General features: G+C 35.3%; 1 protein-coding gene across 5 annotated transcripts in view; it reads left to right on the top strand.

Annotated features, from left to right (window-relative positions):
* The window catches only part of ANO5 (anoctamin 5), a 93,808-nt gene that overhangs the window by 2,307 nt on the left and 64,669 nt on the right, over positions 1–26,832 (top strand). For 3 of the 5 annotated variants that reach the window (XR_012015459.1, XM_072793769.1, XM_072793767.1), the window contains exons 2-3: positions 7,747–7,793; positions 19,260–19,310. Coding sequence is in view for 4 of the 5 variants with exons in the window: in XM_072793769.1 (XP_072649870.1) it covers positions 7,747–7,793; positions 19,260–19,310 (98 nt within the window). In the remaining variant the exon portion in view is untranslated. The remainder of the gene's footprint in view (positions 1–7,746; positions 7,794–19,259; positions 19,311–26,832) is intronic. The other 2 variants (XM_072793770.1, XM_072793768.1) reach the window with 1 other exon arrangement.

The following is a 26,832-nucleotide window of genomic DNA, read 5'->3' as shown; positions in this document are numbered from 1 at the left end:
CGAGACCTGTGTTATTACTAGAGTTGAATGAAAAGTGCGTTAAAATGAGGATGTATTTTTAACATCAACAACCCAGTGGTTTCTGGAAGCCACTCTAAATAGTCTCAATATAGGTTTCTTCCTGGAGTTTAACCTCAAGTTATAAAAACCAAAGTGTGTGTTGAAGAGGCTGAAAATGACTGGGTTCCACAGCATCAGTTTTTAGGAATGACTTACGTTTTTGTGTTTTAAATGTAAACAGATTTCTTCGAGTAAATTCGATACAGGCAAGCCTGGATCTTGTATGTTATGTATTTCCTAAATCACCTTTGAAGGGTAAATAGGAGAAAGTTAAATGATTGATTTACATGTGATAAGATTTTTCTTCCTAGAGAGAGAATGCTAGCATTTTACCTTTTAGACATAATACTTAATGAGGTATTTCTAGGATGTGTTAACATTTCTCAGTTTAGTTTCTTCAAAACTGAACACATAAGCAATCAGTCTTCTCCACTTAGCTGTTCTCCTACTACCTAATAGCCTTTTAAGTGACTAGTAAAGACAAAGTGTAACAATATATAGATGTATATATATATTTTTACACTTTTATTTATTTTTGAGAGAGAGAAAGCACGAGTGGAAGGCGCAGAGGGAGAGAGGATCTCAAGCAGACTCTGCACTGAGCCTGGACCCTGAAGCCGGGCTCCATCTCAGAACCCTGAGCTCATGACCTGAGCCAAAACCAAGAGTTGGTTGTACTAACTGTACTACCCGGGCACCCTAGTGTAACAACGTTTAAATAGTTATGTAAGCAAGTACTGCTGGTAAAATGTCAGTGTTGCTGACATCGAACTATCAACTGGTTGACATTGTAAGGAAGCTGTGATTTGAAATATTCACTTTTTAGTTGATTTATGACGCATTCAGCATGGCAAAAAGACCGCCTTAGGGCTTAACACTGGGAAAGGCACTTTTAAAGTTGAATGTCAAGTTGCTTGAATCTTTCCAGCTGCGTGAAGCATTGTGTTGAACCAAACCAAACTTTCTTTAGGAATGTGAATATTTGATTGCGTGCATTTTATCTTATGCTGCTGGAAGGGGTGTAAACTGAGAAGATCATTTGGTTAAATGCAAGGGCTATTTTGGGCTCAGGGTGTGTTGAAGTGTGTATTCTTAGCAACGTGCTTTCAGAGAAAACTCAAAGCTCAGTCTTTGGGCTGCCTTTACTTTCCCTCATATTTTATGATTCTCCGTAGCTTTTACTATTAAACCCTTCCTGTCTCTGGTTTCTAGCCCATAGGAAGAGTCTAATTATTTCCATTGATTTTGGAGGATGCCAGAGGAATGACACGAAGCCGATTTAGAGTTGTTGGCTTCACATCCTGCCTCAGCTACCTTTCTGTTCCGACAGAGGGTTGGTGATTGTGTGTAGTTATGCCAACCTCATACTTTGTGAGTGTGACAGTCTGTGTCTCTGGCATGTGTGTTGTCAGAGAGAGAGAGAGCTCTGGTGAGCAGTGTGTGAAGAAATACACCTGTTTTTTGGTTGTTTTTTGTTTTGTTTTGTTTTTGTTTTTTGTTTTTTGTTTTTCCCTTAATCTTTCTGCTTTTCAGAAAAGGGTACAGTTTACAAAATGTGTCACATCTGGCTGTCACGGGGCTTGCCCCCTCCGGAGGGGTGATATAGTTGGGCTGGGCCTACCCAGAGAGGGCTCCATTCCGGGTGGTGTGGGACCGAGGAGGAGGCTAAGGCAGGGGACAGATTAGGAGGTTGCAGGCCAGTGCTGACAGGACCACGTCAGGACGGATCCAGCATGAAAAACCAGCAAGGAAGAAGATGGTTTTGGTTTTAAGGAAGGGAAGCAGCAAGTTGAAAGGGAAAAGGGGAAGAGAGTATTAGTGGAAGTAAGACATAACCTGGAGGGACTGTATTGTCCCTTCTCCACACTCTCTGATAAATACATTGCATTCAGCTCTGCTAGCAATTTGAAACTGTTTTTTTTTTTTTTTTTCTCAAAGAGTTGGTTTATGTTAAATGCAGCAGAATTCCTTAGGGGAAGGAAGAGTTTGTGCTTACAATTTTTCAACTCTCTCTTCTTAAAAACAGAATTCTAAAGTACTTTATAATCCTAGCTTAAGGCCCGCACCTCTTCCTTCTGTACTTGGAACAGTTCTGCACAATGACTGTGTTTGTTCTCAAGAAAATAAAAGCCTGCCCAAAGTCAGCATTCAGGTACCATACAGGGAGAGACAGAATGTGTATTCCTTGGAATCCTGTTCCTTATATGCTTATTAGAAGAGTTATTAGAAGAGTTTTTTTACTATATTTTTTTTTTTCCTCATTGGAAAATCTAATGGGAGATGGTCTCCACATTGTGCAGTTTTGAGCAGCACATCTAGACCGTGTTCATGGGTAGAGCCCTTTGATGATAGTACTGGACCATGTTTTATATTTTTCAATGAATTTTTACTTGTATATTTAGTCTTGAGAAAGCCTGCACTTGGAAAAGTTAAGTGATACAGCTATAGCCACAGTTTGTTTAGTTTTCATACTTTGCTTATCGCAACTATGAACTTTTTAATAGCGGACCCTGCAACAAAAAGATCTGAATACAATAGAAATTCTTTCATCTTTAATCTGACACTCTCAAAATTACCTCAAAGAATTTTTTTGAAAATCAATAATAGAATATATCCTCAAAATAATAACAGTTATCAACAAAAAATAACTAACACTCATTGACTTCTGTGTCAATGGCTGCACGAAGCACTTTACATAAATTATCTCACTTAATGCTTGCACAAACCTATTAAGACATTAATGCCATTTATATGATACTTGAGAACTTTCAATGTACGCATATTCTTAAGTTGCAAGGAAGGCTGGAAAATAGGTTCTTTGGTTTCTTTTTGTTTTTGCTGGAGCACATTGCTTCACCCAATGATCAGGGTTTGGTTAGTAAAGAGGAAGGAGGAGAAAGGGTATTTGTGGGCAGCCAATGTCAGCCTCTCCTGTATTTGCCCACCACTGATAATCTTACCCATTTTGTTAAATAGAATCTTCTCAAATTGCCCAAGCCTAGGAGAGTCCTCAATCTTTGTTCCTAAACTTGCACATCTGAAATTTGACAGCAGTTTGTTCAAATGTTGATGCAAGTGTCTAATCCATTGACATGGCTTCACACACACTGCCCCCCACTGTGGTCCAGACAGCCATGCCTCCTTGGTGCTTCACTGTAGCAACTCCTAGTTTGTCTCTTTGCTCCATTCTGGGGCTTCCTTTGAACCCATTCTTCACTGAAGGACCAGTGCTTTTTATGCAATGTAAATGTAAATATGACTTGAGAGCTTTTTTGTGGGGGCCTGTGTGGCTCAGTCAGTTAAGCATCTGATTCTTGACCTCAGCTCCTGCCTTAACGGCCTTTATATGTTCTCACAGGGGTTGAATACCTTCAATGTTCAGATCTATCTATCTATCTATCTATCTATCTATCTATCTATCTATCTATAACTGCCTCAGAGACATTTCCTGGTTTTCTCATAATTAAACTACTCCCCCGCCCTGCTCCATCATAGCGTTTATCTCAAGTTTTGGACCGCTTCCTCTACAGAACTGGAAACTTCAAAAAATGTTAGCCACTATCACATTATTATCAATGTTGTAGTAATAATCCAGTATCAAAACTGTCAAAGATCTGAGGTTTTACTGTAGTTGGAAGCTAACAGAATATCCCATTACAGTTTCATAGATGCTGGTAGAAGACATAAGACACATGGATCAGAGACAAAGGACAGTTATTACTCCCAGCATGAACAGCAGCCAAAATGGCAGCCTTTTGTGCCTGTTTCCTGGGCCCAGGTTGCCCAATATTGACACAAAGAGGCTCCAAAAATTCCTGCAGATCTGGTGGGTTGCAATACAGGAGAGCAATCCCAAGTTAAGGAATTTGAGTCTTTTGTATTGGTCAGTAATTATGCCTTCTCTTTGCTCTGGAGGGAGTCACTACTGCAATAGTCTCAGACTGTGAGCAACCTGCGTTTTGCTACAGAAGGAGATGCTGTATTGTCCAAGGGTGTTCACTGAACCAAGATCCTTAAAAAGATAATCCAGAGCGAAGGGTAATCAGTGTCTCGCTTGCAAGATATTCAGAAATGTGAGAGACCCAAGGAGAATTGTCACAATATCTGCCTTTAAGTATTCATCCCTAAGTAGCATATTTAGGTTTTGCATAGTTAACTATATATAAATGAAATATTAAAGTTTCTGCCCCCCTTTTTGCTAAATAATAGTCTTTGTAGATTTATCTTTCTGCATGTAATTGAAATTCATTCAATTTTGTTAACTAAATACAATAAGTGGTATTATTACATATATATTATTGGTCATAATGACACATATTGTATTTATCCGTTTTACTATTTCTGGATATTTGAGATGCTTTTGAACATTATTGTACATTCCCATAATGCCTCTATTTCTTTTGAGTTTATAGATAGCACTTCTCCAACTTTTTGATCTCAGGACCTCTTTATGCTTTAAATAATTGTTAGGAACCTCAAAGAGCTTTTTTTTAATGTGAAATCTCTCTATTATTATTTACCAAGGATACCCAATTTTACCCCTCCTATTAAAAATAGGAATGGAAGTTCTAGCTCTACCATTTAGGCAAGAAAAAGAAATAAAAGGCATCCACACTGGAAGAGAAGAATTAAAATTATCTCTATTCACACATGATGATATGATCTTATATGTAGAAAACCCTAAAAAGTCCACAAAAAAACCTGTTAGAACCTATACACACATTAATAAAAGTGGATTATAAAGTCACTACACCAAAACCAGTTGCAATTTTGTAAACTAACAATGAGCAATCTGAAAAGGTGATTGAGAAAAACAATTCTATTTATAGAATAAGAGACATATTTATAAAAAGATTGCTAAGGTTTTCAAAGCAGAAAACACACTACCTGTGTTCTCTTCCAGGATTTTTATGGTTTAAAGTCTGACATTTAGGCCTTTAATCCAGGGGTGCGCCTGTAGTGCTGAGCACTGGGTGATGTATGGAACTGTTGAATTATCGTATTGTGCACCTGAAACTAATATAACACTATATGCTAACTCTCTGGAATTAAAATGAAAACTTAAAAAAAGAATTAGATATTTAAGAACTAACCAAAGATTATATATAAATAAAGCTATAAAACACTGCTTAAAAATATTTGAAAAACATAAATAAATGCAAACATACCCCATGTTCATAGATTGGAAGATCTGATATTGTTAAGATGTCAATTACTACCCAAAGCAATCTATAGATTTAGTGCAGTCCCTGCCAAAATTCCAATGATGTTTTTTGCAGAAATAGAAAAACCCATCCTAAAATTCATATGAACTCTCAAGGGATGCTGAATAGACAATTTTAAAACAGGAAGATAAAGGTGGAAGACCCACACTTCTTGATTTCCAAACTTACTGCAAAGCTATAGTAATCAAAACAGTGCAGTACTGGCATGAAGACAGACACAGACCAATGGAATAGAAGAGAAAGCCCAGATTTTAGTATATGTGCTGCCGAAGCGAGCATGAAGAGAAAGCCCAGAAATAAACTGTCACATATATGGTCAAGTGACTTATTTACAAGGGTGCCAGGGCCATTCAATGGGGGGAACGACAGTCTTTTCAACAGATGGTGCTGCTAAATTTGGATACCCACATGCAAAAATAATGAAATTGGACCCTTACCACCGTATACAAAAATTAACTCAAAATGGATCAAACCTATATGTAAGACCTAAAACTATCAACCTGTTAGAAAGAAACAGAACAACAGTTTTATGGTGTTGGATTTGTCAGTGGTTTCTTGGCTACAACACCAAATACACATGCGAGAAAAGAAAAATAGACAAAATGACCTCATGAATTTTTTTAAATGTGCATCAAAAGACACTATAAACAGTAAAAAGGCAAGCCACAGAATGGGAGAAAATGTTTCCAAATCTTATATCTGATTCAGAATATATAGAGAACTCCTAAAACTCAACAATAAAAAAATCTGGTTAAAAAATAGGCAAAGGATTTGGATACACATTTCTCTAAAGAAGATATAAAAATGGCTAATAAAGAACATGAAAAGATGCTCAACATGCTCAACAACATAATCACTAGGGAAATGCAAATCAAAACTAAAGTGAGCTACCACTTCAAACCCATTAAAATGGCTACGATCAAAAAACTAAAAAGTAACAAGATTTGGTGAGAATGTGATCAGAATCTTTCTGCACTGTTGGTAAGAATGTATAGCTCCTGTAGAAAACAATATGGCGTTTCCTCAGAAAATTTAAAATAGAATTGCCCTATATTCCCAGCAACTCCACTTTTAGGTATATGCTCAAAATAATTGAAAGGAGGATCTCAAAGATATTTTTACAGCCATGTTTTGTTTTTGTTTTGTTTTACAGCCATGTTGATAGCAGCATTATTCATAATAGCTAAAATATGGAAATAATCCAAGTGTCCACTAACATGAATGGATAAATAAAACCTGGTATACACACACAATAGAATATTATGCAGCCTTAGAAAGGAATGACATATGCTACAACATTGATGAACCTTGAGGACATTATGCTAGGTGAATAAACCACTCACACAATGACAAATACTATATGATTCCACTTATCATGAGGTACGTAGATTAGTCAAAATCAGAGACACAGAGTGGAATGATGGCTGCCTGGGGCTGGCGGAAAGAAGAATGAGGAAATATTGTTAATGAGTATTGTGTTTCAGTTTTGCAAGATGTAAGAGTTCTGGAGATAGATGATGGTGATGGTTACTCAATGTTATGAATATATTTAATACTTTGAACTGTGCACTAAAAATGATTAGGATGGCAAAGTCTATGTTATTTGTATTTTACCACAATTAAAAAAAATTGGAGAAAAGAACAGGAAAAAAAGAAAGAAAGAAAAAAGAAATGAGAGAAAAGAAAGAAAAAGAAAATATACAAATGGTAGGTTTATTTTTTTCTGTATTTTCAGAATATGTACTAATGCTTCCTAAAATTACACTTACTGTGGATGGCCCTTTATTCCACTCCCACTGTGATTTTCTCCAAATAAATGTTTTTCTATGGGAAATTTTTGAGTTGAGAAATATTTTTCAGTGTTTTCCCAACTTGGAGTCACTACAGAATAAGAATTTTCTATGTTTAATTTTTTTTTTTTTTTTTTTTTTTTTTTAGTGTCAGAAACAGGTTTGAATAAATAAGTGTTTCAGTCCCAGTGACTCAACACCTAACTATCACAACAATACCTGTGTATGAGGAAAATAATTTGGTCTATTTAGAACTGGTAGTGTCCATTAGTGCTTTCCTTGCATACAGTTTGGTTCAATATCTCACACAATGAAAACTAAGGTAGCGGTGGACATCCCTGTTGGATATTTTCCTCTCTGCTGTTTTGTGGCTATGGATTAATAACTGCATTTATCAGAGTTAATTTTCTTTCTTAGTGAGTGAGATTATATCCTAAATACCACTATTTGCTTTTCCCCTTGCTTATATGCAGTTTTCGGTGCTGACTTCTACTGGAAGCTGTTTTTGAACAACTTAGCTCCAGGAAGGTCTTGGATATTTACCTCTAGTATTTTTTCTTTGAACTTTTTTGTTTGATTTTAGAAATTCTGTTTTCTCCTCTTGCAGACTTTTAACCTATTCTGATCAGTTGGCCATTCTAACTCTTTTTTTTTTTTCTTATTTAATTTAGAGAGAATATCCAATATAGAAACAGAATATATTTTCGGAATGAATGAGGTAAGTTAAATGTGTATTAGCTTCTTATAAGTCAGAACAGAAAATTGAGACAAACTTAGAAATGTAACTTGTGTGAATACTTAAGTCTTTTTGTACTTCAGTTATTTTGTACCTCTTTTTATTTTGTCCTCTATTTATGTTTTTGGTAAGGAGAGCAAAGGCCAGGTTTTATACAGATTTAATATTTGACTTTTCTAGATGTGACAAGGGAGCAACTAGAAGTTTAGAATTGTTTAGAGGCTCCCTGTGAAACACTCAGATATGGTGAGTCTTGCTATGTAAGAGAAGAGTAGTGAGCTTAATGCTTTGCTAGAGTATGATGCAGGTAGGATATGTGACAACTTTTCATGTTACAGTTATTGGTATGTAATGACTGCTTATTGATGACTATCCTACAGTTCAAGTGACCCGACTCGAATTCAGTACATATATTAAATGAAATAATGAATAATAAGTTTAAGTACAGTTATAAAAATAAAAAAAAATCTCTTACCTAAAGGCTTTATTTTATTTATATAAACTTTATACATTCTTTTGTATACAAGAGTAAGCATTCTAAATATTTTTCGAATAAAATAATTTTTCTGGTAGGCTCTAGTTGACACCTAAGCACTCACAGAGGTGATTTCCTTCAATGGGTTGAGAGATCTCCAGCCAGATAAAAAAAAAGCTCTTTAAAAATAGTTTTTTAGGAATGACTGAAATTCCTACCCTGGAAAACACAACCTACCAAATAGAGACTTGCTAGGTAAGGTTGACTTAAGATGCCCAGAAGATCTGAGATTCCTTTAAAACCTGTAACCATGGGCAGCCCGGGTGGCTCAGCAGTTTAGCGCTGCCTTCAACCCAGGGTGTGATCCTGGAGATCAGGGATCGAGTCCCACATCAGGCTCTGTGCATGGAGCCTGCTTCTCCCTCTGCCTGTGTCTCTGCCTTTCTCTCTCTGTCTCTCTCTCTCTCTCTCTCTCAGTGTGTGTCTCTCATGAATAAATAAATAAAATATTAAAAAAAATAAATACAAATAAAACCTGTAACCAAAATGCTGAGAGAAATAGAATATAACAACCAAGGGAACTATGAAAATCATTTACTTCAGTGATTTTTACAGCGCAGTTTGTAGCCCACCTGAATAACAATTACATTAAAAATTTCTTAAGAATTCAGACTCCTGAGCCCAATATTAGACTGCTAATTGTATTGTTGGGGAATAAGGCTATGGAGTCATGATTTAACAGTAATATCCTAAGTGATTTTTATTGCTATTGAAGTTTGAAAACCACTGTCATAAAGCAGAGTCTCTACAACTAAAGCTATATAATGTGACACAGGGAACATATTTATTAAATGAGTGAATCAAGGTACTACATAATAAATAATTTAAAAGTTAAAGTTTGTATGTTTGAAGTGGACTGAAGAAACAGTTATCATATGAGATTGACTGATACAATATAATGGTAAATATATTGTCATTTTCATTTTGTTTGTATTGATCAAGTCATCAAGTCATATTTGTTCTCTTCCTTATCTCTTTGCACGTTTAAAAAGCAATGGATATTGCTTCATTGCCTTCAACTTTGGATAGGCCTTCGTTTTAAACAATTTTGCTTAGATTTTTAAGGCTTTACATTTGGCTTGCCACACTGAGAAATATGTTCATTTAAGTTTAAGCCTTAGTATTATAGAAATACTATATGTATTAATTTTTAGTAATATTTTTATAAGTTTTATAGGAAAGCAACAAGTGAAAGGGGAATTGATTCACCTTCAGGAGAATGGCACTCTCTTTCCAAACCCCCCTTTAGATTCAACCTAGAGTTGTGTCTAGCATACCTTTTCTCATATAAAGTATTTGGAGTAAAAACAGCATCTCTCTGAAACATAGTTGAAGAATGCCTAGTAAAATTTGGAATTATTAAATGGATATATTATTGAATTAATCAGTTCAAAAGTGATTGTAGCTTTCACTTCTAGAAAGATGGAATAGAAGAAATTTTCCCTGTTCCTTCTGCTAAGTACTACTAAAAACCCTGGACATTATGTATAAAACAGAAGACTGAAAGCTAGAGAGGAGAAAACTGTCTAGTGACCTGGGGACCCAAGGAGCAACACTAAAGTTAGTTCTCTAGGTTTTTTTTTGCTTTATCTATTACAGACTGGGTACAGGAGAGGCCAGCAGTGCCGAAATACTAATTGGCTCTGACAAATAAAGCAACAAGAAAAGCCTATTTTCTTTAGCTGATGGACCAGGGAAAGGGTGACCTAGGAATACAGAAAACTTTTAACCAATGACTGTTTTTGTAGCCAAACACAACAGGGAGACAAAAACAACAACAACATGATCCTACCATCATTTTCTCCAGAAGAGCTCAAGTAAGAAGACTAGGCTTTAACCCCTGTCTGGTGGTAACAAGATGCCCCACCTCCTGGAGTTTATGTCAAAGAATTCTGAATGGGAAGCCAGGACTTTCATCCCCACTGGATGTTAACATGTCCCTCTCTCACAATCCTCTGATGATGTTGTGGAGACCATGTAAACAGCCTAGACTTCCACTCTCATCAGTAGTGACAAGATGCCAAATGCTTTTCTGCTGGGTAGGTATCACAGGTAGGTTGATGGAGAGCCAGGAATTTCACCATTGTCAAGAAGTAGAGCCACCTCATACCACTGCCTAACAGTGAGGGCCATGGGGAACAAGAGGAGGCACCCTTGCCCTTTCTAAGCCAGCTTGGAATCAGTGAAAGTCTAATGGAAAGTTTAACCAGCCAGCATTAATGAGAAACACTTCTACCTCCCTCCACCCCTTCATTTCTGTAGAGGCCGAGTGGAGAACCTGGACTTCTACCTGCTTCAGATAGTGAGGCATCATCCCACTTAACCCACCAGAGTAATATCAGAGGAGACTTATTAAAACAGAAAATTTAAATAAAATCTAGACTCATAACATAATACTTTAATATCCTAAAGTCCAGACTTCTAGAGAAAAATCACAAGTAATATGAAGAACCAGGAGGATATCAACTCAATTGAGAAAAGACAGATACCAATGCTGAGGTGACACAGATGTTAGAATTGTTTAGACAAGGATTGTGAAGCAACTACCACAAAAATGCTTCAGTGAGCATTTGTGAACATTCTTTGAATAAGCAAATAGAAAGTCCTATGAAAAAATAGAAATTTTAAATAAAACATAATGGAAAATTTAAAACTGAAAAATAGAATACCTCAAAAACAACAACAACAACAACAAACAAACAAACAAAACCTGACCAGCAAAGTGGAAAGGATGGAAGAAGGAATCACTGAATTTGGAGATAGAATAGAAATTACTATTTCTCAAGAGACCTAAACTTACAGATTCAGGAGGCTGAGGGAACCACACAAATGAATAAGCCCAAAGAAATTCACACCGATTCTCAAAACTAGATTTAAGAAAAAGAAAATCTTGAAAGCAGTGAGAGAGAAACAATACCTTAACAATAGGGGAACAGTAATTAAAAGAACAGTAGATTTCTCACCAGAAACCATGGAGGCTGAAAGAACCCATACATGCATTTTTTTCAGAAAAGAGAAGTGAAGAGAAGAACCAATTCAGAATTCTATAGCCAGGGGATCCCTGGGTGGCGCAGCGGTTTGGCGCCTGCCTTTGGCCCAGGGCGCGATCCTGGAGACCCGGGATCGAATCCCACATCGGGCTCCCGGTGCATGGAGCCTGCTTCTCCCTCTGCCTATGTCTCTGCCTCTCTCTCTCTCTCTGTGTGTGAGTATCATAAATAAATAAAAATTAAAAAAAAAAAAAAGAATTCTATAGCCAGTGAAAATATCCTTAGGAATGAACAAGACATTTTCAAGTAAAGGAAGACTGAAGACATTTTTCACTAGCACATCTACCTTATCAGATTGACCAAAGGAAGTTCTCTAACAGAAAACAGAAAGAATTTTGTAGCATGAGGAAAGAGGGAAAAACAATAACAACAACAGAAAGGGTTAAAATAGACTTTCTCCCTTTGAGTTTTCAAAATTATATTCGCCAGTTGAAGTAAAAATGTTAAATGATGTCTGATATGGTTCTCAATGTATGCAGAGAAATATTTAAGACAATTATAAATAAAGTTTGGGATAAAAAGGGAGATGAAGCTTCTTGAGAAAGAAAGCATGTGGACTGTAGACTGTGAGAAATAATGTAGATATGATGTAATATAAAAAGCAACCATTTAAAAAACTAAGTGAAGAGATACACTCAAAAACTGTTTAGATAGGGGATCCCTGGGTGGCGCAGCGGTTTGGCGCCTGCCTTTGGCCCAGGGCGCAATCCTGGAGACCCGGGATCGAATCCCACGTCAGGCTCCCGGTGCATGGAGCCTGCTTCTCCCTCTGCCTGTGTCTCTGACTCTCTCTCTCTCTCTGTGACTATCATGAATAAATAAAATCTTAAAAAAAAAAAAAAAAAACTGTTTAGATAAATAAAAAGGAGTTATAAAATAAGGTTTCAGTAACCCACAGGATATCATGAAAAGGCAGAGAAACATAAAATGGAGGGAACAAATAGAGGACAAAAAATAAAAATGAAGAATTAATCCCTAATGTACATTAATCAAGTTACACGACATGTAAGACAGAAATTTGAAAAATGACTTAAAAAACATGACAATAAGAGGATTAAAATGTACATTATGGCTGAAGATACATGCAACTGTTAATAAAAAGAAAGTAGGGGTGCTACATTAATATCCTATAAAGTATATGTTGGAGGAAAAAAATTACCATGGACAGAGTGAAACATCATAAAAGGGGTCCATTCAACAATAAGACACAGCAGTGCTAACGTCGTATTCACCAAATAGCGGAACCAAAATAGCATTCTTTTAAACAATCTAAAGGACAAAGAAAGTCTCAAGAAAAAAAAAAAAACTGGATATAAAAGTGAAAATACAGCATATTAACATTTGTTATAGCCAAGCAATGATGAGAGGGAAATTTGTAGCACCAAATGTTTATCTTAGTAAAGAGAAGTCTCAAGTCAATAATAAACTTCCATTTCAAGTAATATGAGCAAAATAAACCCAGAGAAAACAGAATGATGGAAATAATTAAGAGCAGAAATCAATGAATTGAAAGTTGAAAAATGTTAGAGAAAATCATTGAAACAAAAAGCTGTTTCTTTGAAAAGATAGTAAGATTGACAAGCCTATAGCTAGACTTACAAAAAGGGTGGAGAGAGAGCGAGCAAGCAAGGGAGAAAGAAGAGATACACATAATATCAGGAATATATCACTATAGACTCTGTAGATATCAGAATGATAACAAAGGAATACTAAGAATAATTCCACACCTATAAATTTGACAGTTTTGATAAAATGGTTGAATTCCTCAAAGATCACAAATTAGCACAACCCATTCAATATTGTTTATAATGGGAATAGTCCCATAATTATTAAGAAAATAAAATGAGTTACTTAAAGACTTCTTGCCTCAAAGAAATCTCTAGGCCCAAATAGTTTCACTAGAGAATTCTATGACATGTTTCAAGGATAATTAACACCAATCTCTTCCAGAAAATAGAAGAGGAACGAACACTTCCCAATTCATTTTAGAGGCTTGTATAACCCTGGTACTAAACCTAAACCAAACAAAAATAGTACTAAAAAAAATAACAAAAAAATAAAACTACAGAGTAATATTTTTCATGATCATAGACAGAAAAATCCTTAGTAAAATACTAATAAGTAGAATATGAAAATATAATACTATACCAAGTGAAATTTATTCCATTGATGGAAGGCTTATTCATTATCCAAAAATCAGTTGATGTACTTCATTATATTAAAAGGATTAAGAATAAAAATCAGATGATTTTTATCTATTTTTTTCAGAAAAAACTGCATTTTATATATATATATACACACACACATATATATGTATGTATATGTGTATATATATATATACTCCTACCTGTCTATATCTACATATCTTTATCTATCATCTATCTATCTATCTAATTTCAGAAAACTAGGACTCTAGAGGCACTTCCTTACCTGAAAAAGAACAGTAAAACAGTAACATAATATTAAGTAGTGGAAGGCTGAAAACTTTCCTCCTATAATAAAAAACATGACTGGAATGTCTTCATTTCTATTAAACATAATACTGAAAATTCTTGCAATAAGATAATAAACTAAAAGGCATATGGATAAGAAAGGAATAAATAAAACTCTGGGGACCCCTGGGTGGCTCAGTGGTTAAGCATCTGCCTTCCGCCCAGGGCATGATCCTGGAGTCCCGGGATGGAGTCCCGCATCGGGCTCCCTGCATGGAGCCTGCTTCGCCCTCTGCCTGTGTCTCTGCCTCTCTCTATGTGTATCTCATGAATAAATAAATAAAATCTTAAAATAATAAAATAAGATAAAATAAAATAAACCTGACAGTTTGCAGATGACATGGTGATCTAACTAGAAAATCCCAAGAAATTTACAAAGCAAAACAAAATAAAACGAAACACCCACAGCCCACCCCTCCAAAAAACAAAACAAAGCAAAACAAATCCCCCCTGGAACTAAGAAGCAAATTTCATACAGAAATTACATTTCTCTGAGCAGTGAACACGTGGAAGCCCAAATTGGTATATAGGTCAATGCAATTCCTATTGAAGTCTCAGCAAGACTTTTTCTAGAAATAGACAGAAGTGTTCTAAAATTTATACGAAAATCACCAGAAGTAGAAGAGAGAAAAAGAAAGTGGGAAGAATCACTCTACCCAATTCAAAGACTTGACTTTTTGGCTGCAGTTTAAGCAAGCAAGACACTGTGGCATTTGCAGAGAGCGGCATGTTGATTAATGAAGCAGATTGGAAATGGCAAGAATAGTCCTACACGAGTACACCCAAATGATTTTGTACATATGTGTAAAAATTCAATGGAGAAACAATAATCTTTTTCAGCAAGTGGTGCTGGAGGATTTGGATATCTATAGGCAAAATTAAGAACTTTATTATTTTTTTAATTAAGAACTTTAACTTAAACCTCATCTTTATACAAAAATTAATTCGACATTGATCACAGGCTTAAATGTAAAACCATGCAACTTTTTGAAGAAAAAATAGAGGAGAAAAATCTGTGGAAAGTAGGTCTGGCTAAAGAGGTGTTAGACTGATGTAAAAGCATGATCCATCCATAGAAAAACAATTCATAAATTGGACTTTTTCAAATTTAAGAGCTGTTGTTCTATGGAAGATCCTGGTAAGAGGAACCACCAAGCTGCAGATCTGGAGAAAATATGTCCACGTCACATATCTGACAAAAGTTTCCCCCTATGTGTGGTATTACGAAGAAACAGCAAAACCCATTTTTGAAAAGCAGCCAACCCAAATGAGTAAAGTACACGATGATATATTACCTTAAATAGGATAAAGATGGCAAACACATGCATTTGGCAAATAAAAGATGTTCATGATGACCAGCAATTAAGGAATTGCAAAATAAGACCAAAGTTGGATTTCACTGTACGCCCATGAGAACACACCATTTAAAATGGAAAATAGTGACAATACCAAAACCTGGAGAAGCTGCAGGGACACTGGGTCTCCCATGCACTGCTGGTGGGACGTAAAATGGGGGCAGTCATGTTAGGAAACTGCGGGGCAGTGTCTTAAAAGACTAAACATACACTTAGCCCTATGGCTCCGTAATCACACCCTTGGGCCTTTATCCCACAGAAATGACAACTTATAAGCACACAAAAACCTTTGCACAAGTGTTTTCAGTGGCTTTATTTGTAGTAGCCCAGAGTAGAAACCACCTGATTGTGCTCCAGTAGGTGACTGGTTAAACAAACTGTAATAAGCCGCATGCCTTAGCATGGACTACTACCCACCAATAAAAAGAAATGAGCTTTTGATACACACACACAGCTTGAATGGATCTCCAGGGCATTGAGCTTAAATGAAAAACAACAACAACAACCCTCAAAGGCCATATACTATATGATTCGATTTTTATAGCTCTTGAGATGACAATATTACAGAGACGGAGGAAAAATTAGTGGTTGCTAGGGGTTATGCACGTTCAGAGGGAGGGAAGTAGATAAAACTTTAAAAGGAGTAGCTCAAGGGGAAATCTCTGGTTAGAAGTGCTCTGTGTATTAATTGTGCTGGTTCTTACTCAAGTGTACATACGTGATGCAGCAGCACAATCCTGAATACGTGCCTTGTACTCATGGCAGTTTCCTGGTTTCGAGGTTGTATCACAGTTATGTGAGGTATTGGTCACTGGGGGCAACCCAGTTGGTGGGATTTCTCTGCTATCTTCACAAATTTCTATAAATCCATAATCATTTCAACATGAAAAGAAAAAAAAACAATAAGTGAATACAACTTATTTAACTTTCCCTCAGTGCTTAACTTGATTTCCTTTTATTGACTCAAATGCTATAAAGATACAAAATTTACATTGTAGTCAGCCTTTTGAAAAGGACACTTTAATTACGAGAATATTCATTCCAGTTTTGGATTGAGGCGAAGGTGAGTAGAATAATTCGATTTAGTCTATGAGCAAATTCATAGCTATGAATATTTGGGTCTTTTACAAAAAAGAATACATAGAAATTGTAGGCTCAGTATTTTAAAATTATCTACTTTTGAATCATCTCTGCTTTTATGATTGCTTAAACTTTAAAAGGACTAAATTCTAGGGTATTACCTTCTGATCTACAATTAATACAGGTCATCGCAGAACATTATTAGAATTTTGGGGGAGATCCAGAGAATGCATGTGAATTAAAAATTTGTAGCATGATAACTATATTAAATCTGTGATACGATTAGTAGAAATGAAGCAAAAAATAACTTTAAAATGTCAACATTTATTGAAAACGTCCCGTGTGTTATCATATTTAACTTCACTGTACTGAAACTGTGGCATGAAGAGGTTAACTGCTCAAGTTTACATGTATAATTGAAGAAAAAGGTTTGGGAGAGTCTCTAAAATGAGCCTATCTAAACTAGTTTATTGTTATATCTGTAGAATTTGGAGTTGGGCCTCGGAACCCAGGCAGGCTGATTTCAGAGCTTGCTCTCTTAATTACTCTACAATATTACTTCTTTAAGAATACTATTTTAATGAGGGGGACACTTGACGGGATGAGCACTGGGTGTTATTCTGTATGTTGGTAAATTGAACACCAATAAAAAATTATTTTATTAAAAAAAAAAGAATACTGTTTTAAGAATCCTGTCTTTTTCCCCAAAAAATTTCAATTTCCAAATAATTGCTTCTTATACTTGGAATCCTCAGGATTGCTATGTAGTTTCTATGGGGTTTTGTAGATCTTCAGAATATTGCCAGGTTTCTTTGGCTCCTGGAAGTTTGCATCATTCATTCATCTATGTATTCATTTCATGCCATTGTGTACCACCTCCCTCCATTCCGTAATGGTCGGGGTCAGGGAAAGAGGCAGCCTGGGACAGGAAAGTCGTGGCCCTGGAAGAGGGAAATGTAGAATTGAGAACAGCACAGATTCTCCTTTGGCCTGAGACTGAGGTCAGTGATAAATGAAGCAATGAAATGCTCAGCAAAAAGTATGAAGGGACCTCTGTGAATTTTATTGTGCAAACTGAAGATGCACCTGCAGCTTTTGATTGGGAAGTCGCAGCATGTTGGTATTTCTTCCAGTGAGAGAGTGTCCACTGACCAGCCCGGTTGCTTTTGGGACATTTTAGGGTTTTTTTGTACCTTCTTGTAAGTTAAACAGCTGATCATTATCTAGCATTATTGAAAAAAAATTATGTGATGAGGAGTCAACAGAAAGTGAAGCCATAATGAATATACATATTATCTTAAAGGCAGAAATACAGAAATAAAACGATTTATTGAGGTTGCCGTTTTGGAATTGAGTGATTGAGATATCCATTAGCTCATATGTGATGTATTTAGGCGAGTTAACGGAATGCATTCAAGGTCCATCGGCAGAACACAGATTAGTTAAAGAGGATTTTGAGCGACTATTTACTCTTAGACTCAGTCTGCCTTAGTTCTTCCCACTGTTTCAGTATAGCTTTAATACCATAGATGACTGTCATCTTTTTTTAAGATTTTATCTATTTATTTGAGAGAGAGAGAGCGAGAGAGAGCGCGCACAAATGGATGAGGGGCAGAGGGAGAAGCAGGCTCCCACTGAGCAGAGAGCCCAATGTGGGGCTTGATCCCAGGACTCCGCAATCATGACCTGAACCAAAGGCAGCTGCCTAACTGACTGAGCCACCCAGGCACCCCGATTTCATCTTTTCATGGAATTTATTTTGAATACTGCAATATGAAAATTAATAGGTTTTCAAAATTCTCTTCCTTGTCCTCCTTAAGAACACAGACAAATTATTAGGTTTGTGTTGTTGTTGTTGCTCCTTGTAGTGTGTGCGTGTGTGGCACATTTTGCAACTTAACTTTTGTAGCCTTGGATGTGTTTCCAAAGTGCCCTTTGAGGTTTTTTTTTTTTTTTTTTTTTTATGTTGATAGTACTTTTTATCTCCTGTTTTCAAAACTCATCTGCCCAACATCACCTGGGCATAATGAGATGCTGTTTGTGATTTTTTTTTTTCCAAGAACCAGGTAAGTGAATTCCTAGTCTATAGACATGAGCTTCCGGTCACTTCGGCTGGCTGCTGCCTCTCCATAGCACCCTGCGGTATCTGTCAGTGGGGACTGCAGAGAAGTGATAGTGTGTGGTTTCAGGAGCATGTGCTGTGGTGTGCCATCTGTCGTGGAACGTGAGGATTTAAAAATCCACCATACACCAGAGCAACATAGCTATTGCTTTAATTACAGGTGTTTTTTGTGTGTATCTATATCCATGCATGGCTTTTTTTCCTTGAGTTGTAAGTGCAGGTCCTTAAGAATCCTGGTGGTATGTTTACTAAGGTATTCACTTGATTTAATAATTTAATTATTTAGTAAATTAAATAAAATGATGATGTTATTCAATGATTTTAATTAATATTTACCAATTACATTAGTTAATATGAATATTAATATTTATTTAGGGATTCCAAACAAATGTCGAAAAGGAAGGCCTCCAATAGCCAATTAATTCTCCCTTTCCTTGTGGTCCTGTTCAGGACTCGGCATCATTAGAGGGTGGCACTCTCTGTTACCTCTTTGTAATATAGTAGTTTCTTAACCGTTTCTTGCATCTCCCATTTTTTTTTTTCGTGATTTGATGAAGGTACCTTCGGAATTCTTGTTCTCTCTCAAGCTCTTTCTCTCTCTCCATACACACATACACGCAGCAGGAGCACACAAGTGCACAGATGCACATATATACAGAGTTTTTGCCTTCAATCTCAGGTGTTTTGTAAGTCCTCTCAATTGCAAGTTTAGTGTTTCTATATTGAGAACCTAGAATTTTTTGTTGTTGCAAGTTATATGCTCCCCACTTGCACGGTTACTAACAGCATCCTGTCTCCCCCATGTTACCGTCAGCAGCCCCTGAGCAGCAGAGAGACCAGCTTCCTCATCGGAGAAGAACCAGTGGTGAGCAGCCATCATTCCTATACTTCCCTGCATGGGCGCAAAGGGGGTCTTTTATGGTCAGAGAGGGTGATGCTCTCTTTTCCATGTCAGTTATTTTTCAGGTGCTCATATGTAATATTTAGGAATTTATTACTTTGGAAAAAAATCTATTTCTTATGGGGAGAAAAAGTAACCTCAAACGAATTAATGAGAATGACCCATAAAGCATAGCCATCTGCTTTACATTTTAAATCTCTCTGTTTTATAAATGAGAAAAAAAGAATGAAGGGTCTGGGAGGTTTAATGACTTGGCCAAAATTATCCAGCTGCTGAAGAAGCAGATCCTGGACCAGAACTCGAGTTTCTGAATTCTGGTTTAGTGTTCTTTCTTCATACTTGATCCCTTCATTTCTTTTACCTGTTAAGTGCATTCGTGAGAAAAATTATGAAGTACAGTTTATTTAAAAATCAGAGTTGAATATCAGTTAAGAGGATAAAGGGATTTGAACATTTTCACTAATTGCTTGGTAAAAAAAAAAAAAAGATGCTGTTTGGGAAGATGGGGAAATAGAGTTATATTTTTATACTGACAGTTTTAAAATGGGTAATGTTTTGCTTTTCGGTAGCATGCTAATCTATAACGTTCCAGAATGAAGGATGTGGGGTTGATCAAATCATAATAACTGCAGCTTTGTTGGTTCTTTGGTTCTCTCTCTCTCTTTTTCTTTTTTCTTTTTTTGGATTGTGTGAAACATTTACTTGATTCCAAAGTTGAAAACCATTGATCAAATATGGTTTAGTGGAGCCTAAATCTTAGGCTATTTTGGTGCCATTCTTTAAGAAGAATGATAGAACGATAATTTACTTTACGAAATTCACAAAATATTTGGCCATGAGAACACATTGTTAGTGTCTGTCTAAGTCGTTGGAGGGGTTGGTACAAGCAAGAAGCCCTGAAGTTTTGCTTGAAGGTACCCGCTTCAAGCAATTTACCCCACTTGAAGGTAAATCTATTTGAGGATGAAATTATGAAACAAAGCATTTTCAGAGAAAATTTTCTTCCTGATTTTTCCTCTTAATCCTCTGTAGTAATCATTTTTATTTGGTTTATCCTTTTATTTTTTATTTACTTATTTATTTTTGGTTTATCCTTTTAATGTGTCCTTTACTTTTCCATATATGGGTGTGTGTGTATGTGTGTGTGTACACATACATATGTATTTGTTTGTTCCTTGTTTTTCACTTAACATAACCTGAGTTCATGCAATATTGATATAGATTTCCATCCTATCCAGTTGTATGTTGCATAATATTACTTTGTGGAGGGTTAGCATAGTGTATTCATTCAATCCCTTTATTGATGCAATTTGGATTGTTTTTTAATCTTTTTTTCTCCAAATATTGTTACAGTCTTATAATATTTTGGCCAGTGTTATCTTTCTAAATAAGATTTCTGTATAAAAGAATAAGCATATATGTAATTTGGCCACATATTGCAAAATTCCCCTCAGCTTTGCATTTCTTTTATATATTTTTTTAAGATCTGACTCATTTATTCATGAGAGACACAGAGAGAGGCAGAAACATAGGCAGAGGGAGAAGCAGGCTCCCCCGGGGAAGGGGATATTGTTAAAGACAAATATTGTTAAACAGTAAGTTGTGAAAATTAAACAGTAAGCTTTTTTGAAACAATCTTTTTATTTTAGTATAGTTTTAGATTTACAGATTTATTATGAATATAGTACATAAAATTCCTTACACCCCATATCCATGAAGCCTGATGCAGGACCCGATCCCAGGACCCCAGGATCAGGACCTGAGCCAAAGGCAGACGCTCAACCACTGAGCCACCCAGGTGCTCCTGCTTTGCATTTCCTACAAGTTCCTGAGAATGCCTATTTGCCCACAGCCTCATCAATAGCATGTTGTCACGAGTAGATTTTTGTCTCTCTGGTAATGCGATAGCTAGTGGCCATTGGGAGCTCCATTAGTTAGTTGTGTATCTTAGTGTGGTTTAAATTTGCATTTCTCTTATTTCGAGGGGGATATTCATCTTTCCTTATGTTGTTGGTCATTTTAATTTATTTTTCTGGATAACTCTGTTCATTTATTCTATTTTCCTGTCAAGCTGTTAGGTTTTTCTATTTTCTCTTGATTATTTTCGGAGCTGTTTATAGTTTTATTGTTATCCCCCTGCCTGTGATAGGAGTTGTAAATAATTTCCCCATTATGTCATATGTTAGTAACTAAAATTCCAGATTCCAAAAGATTTTAAAAATGATTTATGATATTTCATTTTTTATGTCAATATAGTTAAAGACAAATATTGTTAAACAGTAAGTTGTAAAAATTAAACAGTAAGCTTTTTTGAAATAATCTTTTTATTTTAGTATAGTTTTAGATTTACAGATTTATTATGAATATAGTACATAAAATTACTTACACCCCATATCCATATTCACCTGTTATTAGCATCTTGCATTAATTAGCATGGTACAATTAATGAACTATTAATACGTTATTAATGGTTATAATGGTTATAACCATTGATACGTTATTATTAACTGAAGCCCATACTTAGATTTCCTTGGTTTTTCCCTAATGTCCTTTTTCTATTTCAGGATCCTGTCTAGGATAGTACATTGCATTAATTTATTTGTTTTTAAGTTTTTATTTTATTTACAGTATAGTTAGCATTCAGTGTTACATGAAGTACAATACAGCAAGTCAGCAATTCCATACATACCCAGTGCTCATCATGACAAGCACACTCCTTAATCCCAATCACCTTGTTCACCCATCCCCACACCTCCTCCCCTCTGGTAATTATCAGCTTGTTTCTAGAGTGAAGAGTCTGATTCTTGGTTTGTTTTTCTTTCTATTTTCCACCTTTGGTTGTTTGTTTCGTTTACTAAATTCCATATATGAGTGAGATCATATATATTTGTCTTTCTCTGACATTTTTTGCTTAGCATTATACTCTGTAGCTCCATCCATGTCATTGCAAGTCATACAATTTCATTCTTTTTTATGGCTGAATAATGTTTAATATATATATATAATATTTCATATTCCAGCTACACACAGTCCAAATTTCTAGTTGTTTAAACCAAAAACTTTTTTTAAGAGTTATCATCTTTATGGTTTATACATTATATATAGTGAGATGCACTATTTTAAGTGTACAGTTTCATGAGTTTTTAACAAACCATAACAATCAAGATACAGATTTCTTTTATCTCAAAAAATGTCCTTTTGCTGCTCTAAGGCAACCAATGATTTGATTTTTTGTTTCTAAAGTGCTATGTGAATGGTATCAAATTCTATATACTATTTTGTGTCTGGCTTCTTTTGTTCAGCATAATGTTGCTGAGATACATGGGAATTTCAAATGATATTGGTAAATTAAATCTTGTTGAACATATCTTTAGTTTTTTATCAATTTATTTAGTTTTATTGCTAAATAGTATTTCATTGAATGGATATGCCAAATTTTGTTTATCCATTCACCTGTTGATAGATATTCATACTCTTTTCAGTTTGGGAACCATTATAAATGAAACTGTTAGGAACATTCAAGTGAGACAAATAGTTTTTATAGACATGTATTTTAATTGATCTTGATTAATTTCCTAGGAGTAAAATTTCTGGGTCATATGAAAGAGTATGTGTACATTTATATGAAATTGCTGAACTATTTTTAAAAGTGGTTACTAATTTTTCTTTCCTATAAGTAATGTATGAGAGTTGTAGTTGGTCTGTACCCTCACCAACACTTGATATTGTCAGCTTTTTAGTTTAATAATCTAATGGAAGATAGTGGTATCCTATGATTTCAGTTCTCATTTCCCAGATAAATAATGGTATTACACACCTTTTCATGGGCTTATTGACCATTCACATATCTTCTTCTGTGAACTGTCCTTTCAGATCTTTTGTATAATTTTAAAAATCGAGTTGATTAACTTCCTGTTGATGTCTAAGAGTGTTTATGTATTCTGAACACAAGACCTTTGTCAGGTGTTTTCATTGCAAATATTTTCTCCCAGTCTGAGACTTTCCTTCAGATCTTTTAACACATTTTGAAGGGTTTGGATATTAATTTCTCATCTTTTTCTTTTATGATCCATGCTTCCTGTGTTCTATCTAAGAGATTTTTGTGTACACCAAAGTAAGAGATTTTTCTCAGATTGTCTTCAGTTTTATGGTTTTAACTTTTACTTTTAGCCTGAGATCTATTTGGAATTAACTTTTGTAGGTGACTTGTGATGAGGATTGAAATTTATTTTTAATATAAATACAGCACTGTCTGTTCAAATGACAGTCCTTTTCTCAGAAATTACACTGCGACTTCAGTGGGAAACCATTTGACTGTATATATGTGAGTTTACTTCTAAACTCTCTGTTCTGTCCCACATCATCTGTCTGTTCTTATGCCAGGATGGTACTGTTTTGATTACTTCTGCTTTGGAGTAAGTATTAACATCAGGCAAAGTAGTGGTTACTCCTACTTTGTTTTCCCTTATCAAAATCGTTTGGCTTATTTTAGATTCTTTGCATTTTTTTAAAGATTTTATTTATTTATTCCTGAGAGAGGCAGAGACACAGGCAGAGGGAGAAGCAGGCTCCATGTGGAGAGCCCAATGCGGAACTCTATCCTGGGACTCCAGGCACACCCTGAGCCAAAGGCAGACACTCAACCGCTGAGCCACCGAGACGTCTCTTGCATTTCTGTATACATTTTAGAATCATCTTAAAAAATAATAAATCTTACTGGTTATTTTGATTGGTGTTGCATAGAATTTTAGAAAAATTAGAGAAGAAACTGTATCTTAACAATACTGATCTTTTGATACATGAATATGAAGTATATCTCTTTTTTTGATCTTTAATCCATCTCAACAACAATTTCATTTTCAGTATATGTCTTGCACATCTATTGGTAAATATGTTCAGAAATAGTTTATATTTTGTTGATCTTATTTTTTTCAACTTTCAATTAGACATTTTAATATATATGCATAAATAATTATTATCTTGGGTTTAAAAGATATACAGAAATGAGAAATACATGGTGGAATAATAAGCAGAGTAGGACTTAGGGTGTTCAAAGGTATTTGCATTGTCCAGAAAGTAGTAAACTTATGACCTCATATCTGATCCCAATAACTTAGAGGTGTATTTATTATTTTGGGGTAATAATATACATAAGGGAATAAATAACCAGCTAGTAGAGGTTAAAAATAGAGTCATTTCAAAAATAGGCGAGAAGGAAAAGTAAAAGGAATATAGTGCACAGTATAGTTTGTCTCGGTAGGTTCAAAATAACTTTTCCTGGAAACCTTTAAAGGTACAGCTCCTGTCTTAGTGAATCTGGTGTTGTTCATGAGAAACCTGGTGCCATTTTGATTCTCATTCCATTGTAGGTAATCAGTTGTTTTCAGTTTGTTTTTGTTTAGGTGTGCATGTCTGAAATATTTCTCAATGTTGAAATATTTCTCAAAGCCTCAGAGCTTGGACATTCTTCTAAACGTGATCTTCTTTCACTGATCTTTCATGGCACATGAAGGGTAATTTCTGTCCTAAGATTTGTGCATTCGTTTTCAGCTAAGGAAAAATCTTTCTTCAGTATAATGATTATTTCCTTCCTGTATTTTACATATGCTCTCTTTTGGAAATTATTGTTGGCAAATACTAAACTACAGGGTTTGCCAGGATTGCCTCACATTGTTTCTCATTTTAGATTTTATCTTTTTGCTCTTTGTTCCTGGAATTTTCCCTTGACTTTTCCTTTAGATCTCTATTAGTGCAAACATGCAAAGATTAAAGCATATGAGATATCCTAAAGCACCATATTGTGCTGCATGAGTAGTATAGACACGAAGGAAGTAGAATGTCAGAAGACGCAGAGCTCTCCCTATGTGAGGGTCTTCACAAAGGAAGTCAGACTGGCCTTGAGAAAAGTGAGGTTTACCTGTATGAAATGGAAACATATAAAAGACTCTCTGCTACATTCTTTTAATCTTTGATTTTAGGCTTATTCAACATGTAAGCATCCTTTTATGTGGTCTCAGTTAATATAAAAAGATGATAGTAGTATTGGGAAATATTTACTGTTTTTTTTTTTCACGTATAGTTGTTAAAGTATTTAATATAGCATATTCAGAAGCCTCACTAGAATATTCATTGTTATAAAAATTCTGATCCACTCTATTCTTTGCTTAGAGTACTATAAACACTATATTTGATACCTGGAATAGTTAATTTTTTAAAACATGCATGACAAAATATATTTCAGACTTAATTATGAAATGAGTAATAATGTTGGCCAGAAAAGAAATACTAGAGCAAACATTTTATGTTATTGCATTTCATATATATATATGAAATATACATATACACTAGTTAAAAAAGTAAAAATTATAAGTAAATATGTTATTACAAAAAACAATAATGAATAATTTTAATATATTATTTGAATTTTTGGAAATGAGGGAGAAACCGTATTTCTGCGTATTGGTCTACATCAGCAATGAATTGCAGTGCCTGTCTGGGGCCTTTTGGAAATGTGTCAGTCGTGTATTTAAAATTGAACTCTGCATATTTATGGCCAATAGTGTATAAGCCAAAGTTGTCAAGTATACTCCTGTTGATAAAATAATATATTTTGTTAATTTAACTTCAGAAGTTTCATGTGAAGCAACCGATATACACACATAGTTAGGAAAAGTCTTAAGCATAAGGGTATTAGAGATTCATAAAATAAAATCCCATTTCACAGTGAATTCCTAAGAAATCAATCCTTAAAATTCCATTAGAAGGATCTTCTCCAGTAAATTCAACCTAAGTTCTGTTTGGGGGGTTATATGTCCTTATTACCATTTGCTAATAATTCATAGGATTTATCTGATTAGTGTAACAGAGTATACTTTGTGTTTGGCACAAAGAAATTAAGATATGCCAGTACTATGGTTTTTGTTTAAATTTAGTTGTTGTGTAGGATCCACTCAGTAAGTGGGTTTTATAGTTTGTAGGTTGAGTATCTTGTAGCCTTAACATCAAGGATTAATGTAGTTTTAAATGTGAAATTGAAATCTCAAGAGCGAATGGACTTTTTCTTGTTTAGAAATTCAGAGCATCGGATGGCTTATTGTATTACAGCTCCATGAATTATATTGATTTTCATTCATTTACAGTATACATTCCAGAATTGTCTGTGATATTGGACTTTCACTCCTTGCTGATCTCTTACCAGTGATCAGGTAGCTGAGCCAGGACCTGGAGTCAGCAATCTCTGAAGTGATGCCTGCCACACCACACTAGGTAGTGCCTATATGGCTCGGTAGCTGGCCCATCGAAAGCATTAAAAAATGGCCAAGGAAAGGTGTGAGAAAAAAAGAAATACATAAAGAAAGAGGAATGTAGATGAGTGATAAAAACTAATATATAATGAGACAGAGATGCTGTTGACAACTCCTACTATGTGATACCAATAATACAGATTATCAACTCTGTTCCTAGAGATAGGACTCTGAAGTGTCTT

This window comes from Canis lupus, chromosome 23, assembly GCF_048164855.1.
Source record: "Canis lupus baileyi chromosome 23, mCanLup2.hap1, whole genome shotgun sequence".
In the NCBI taxonomy this organism is placed as follows: domain Eukaryota; kingdom Metazoa; phylum Chordata; class Mammalia; order Carnivora; family Canidae; genus Canis; species Canis lupus.
The sequence above is the reverse complement of the archived record's forward strand: the minus strand, read 5'-3'. Positions and strand labels throughout refer to the sequence as shown.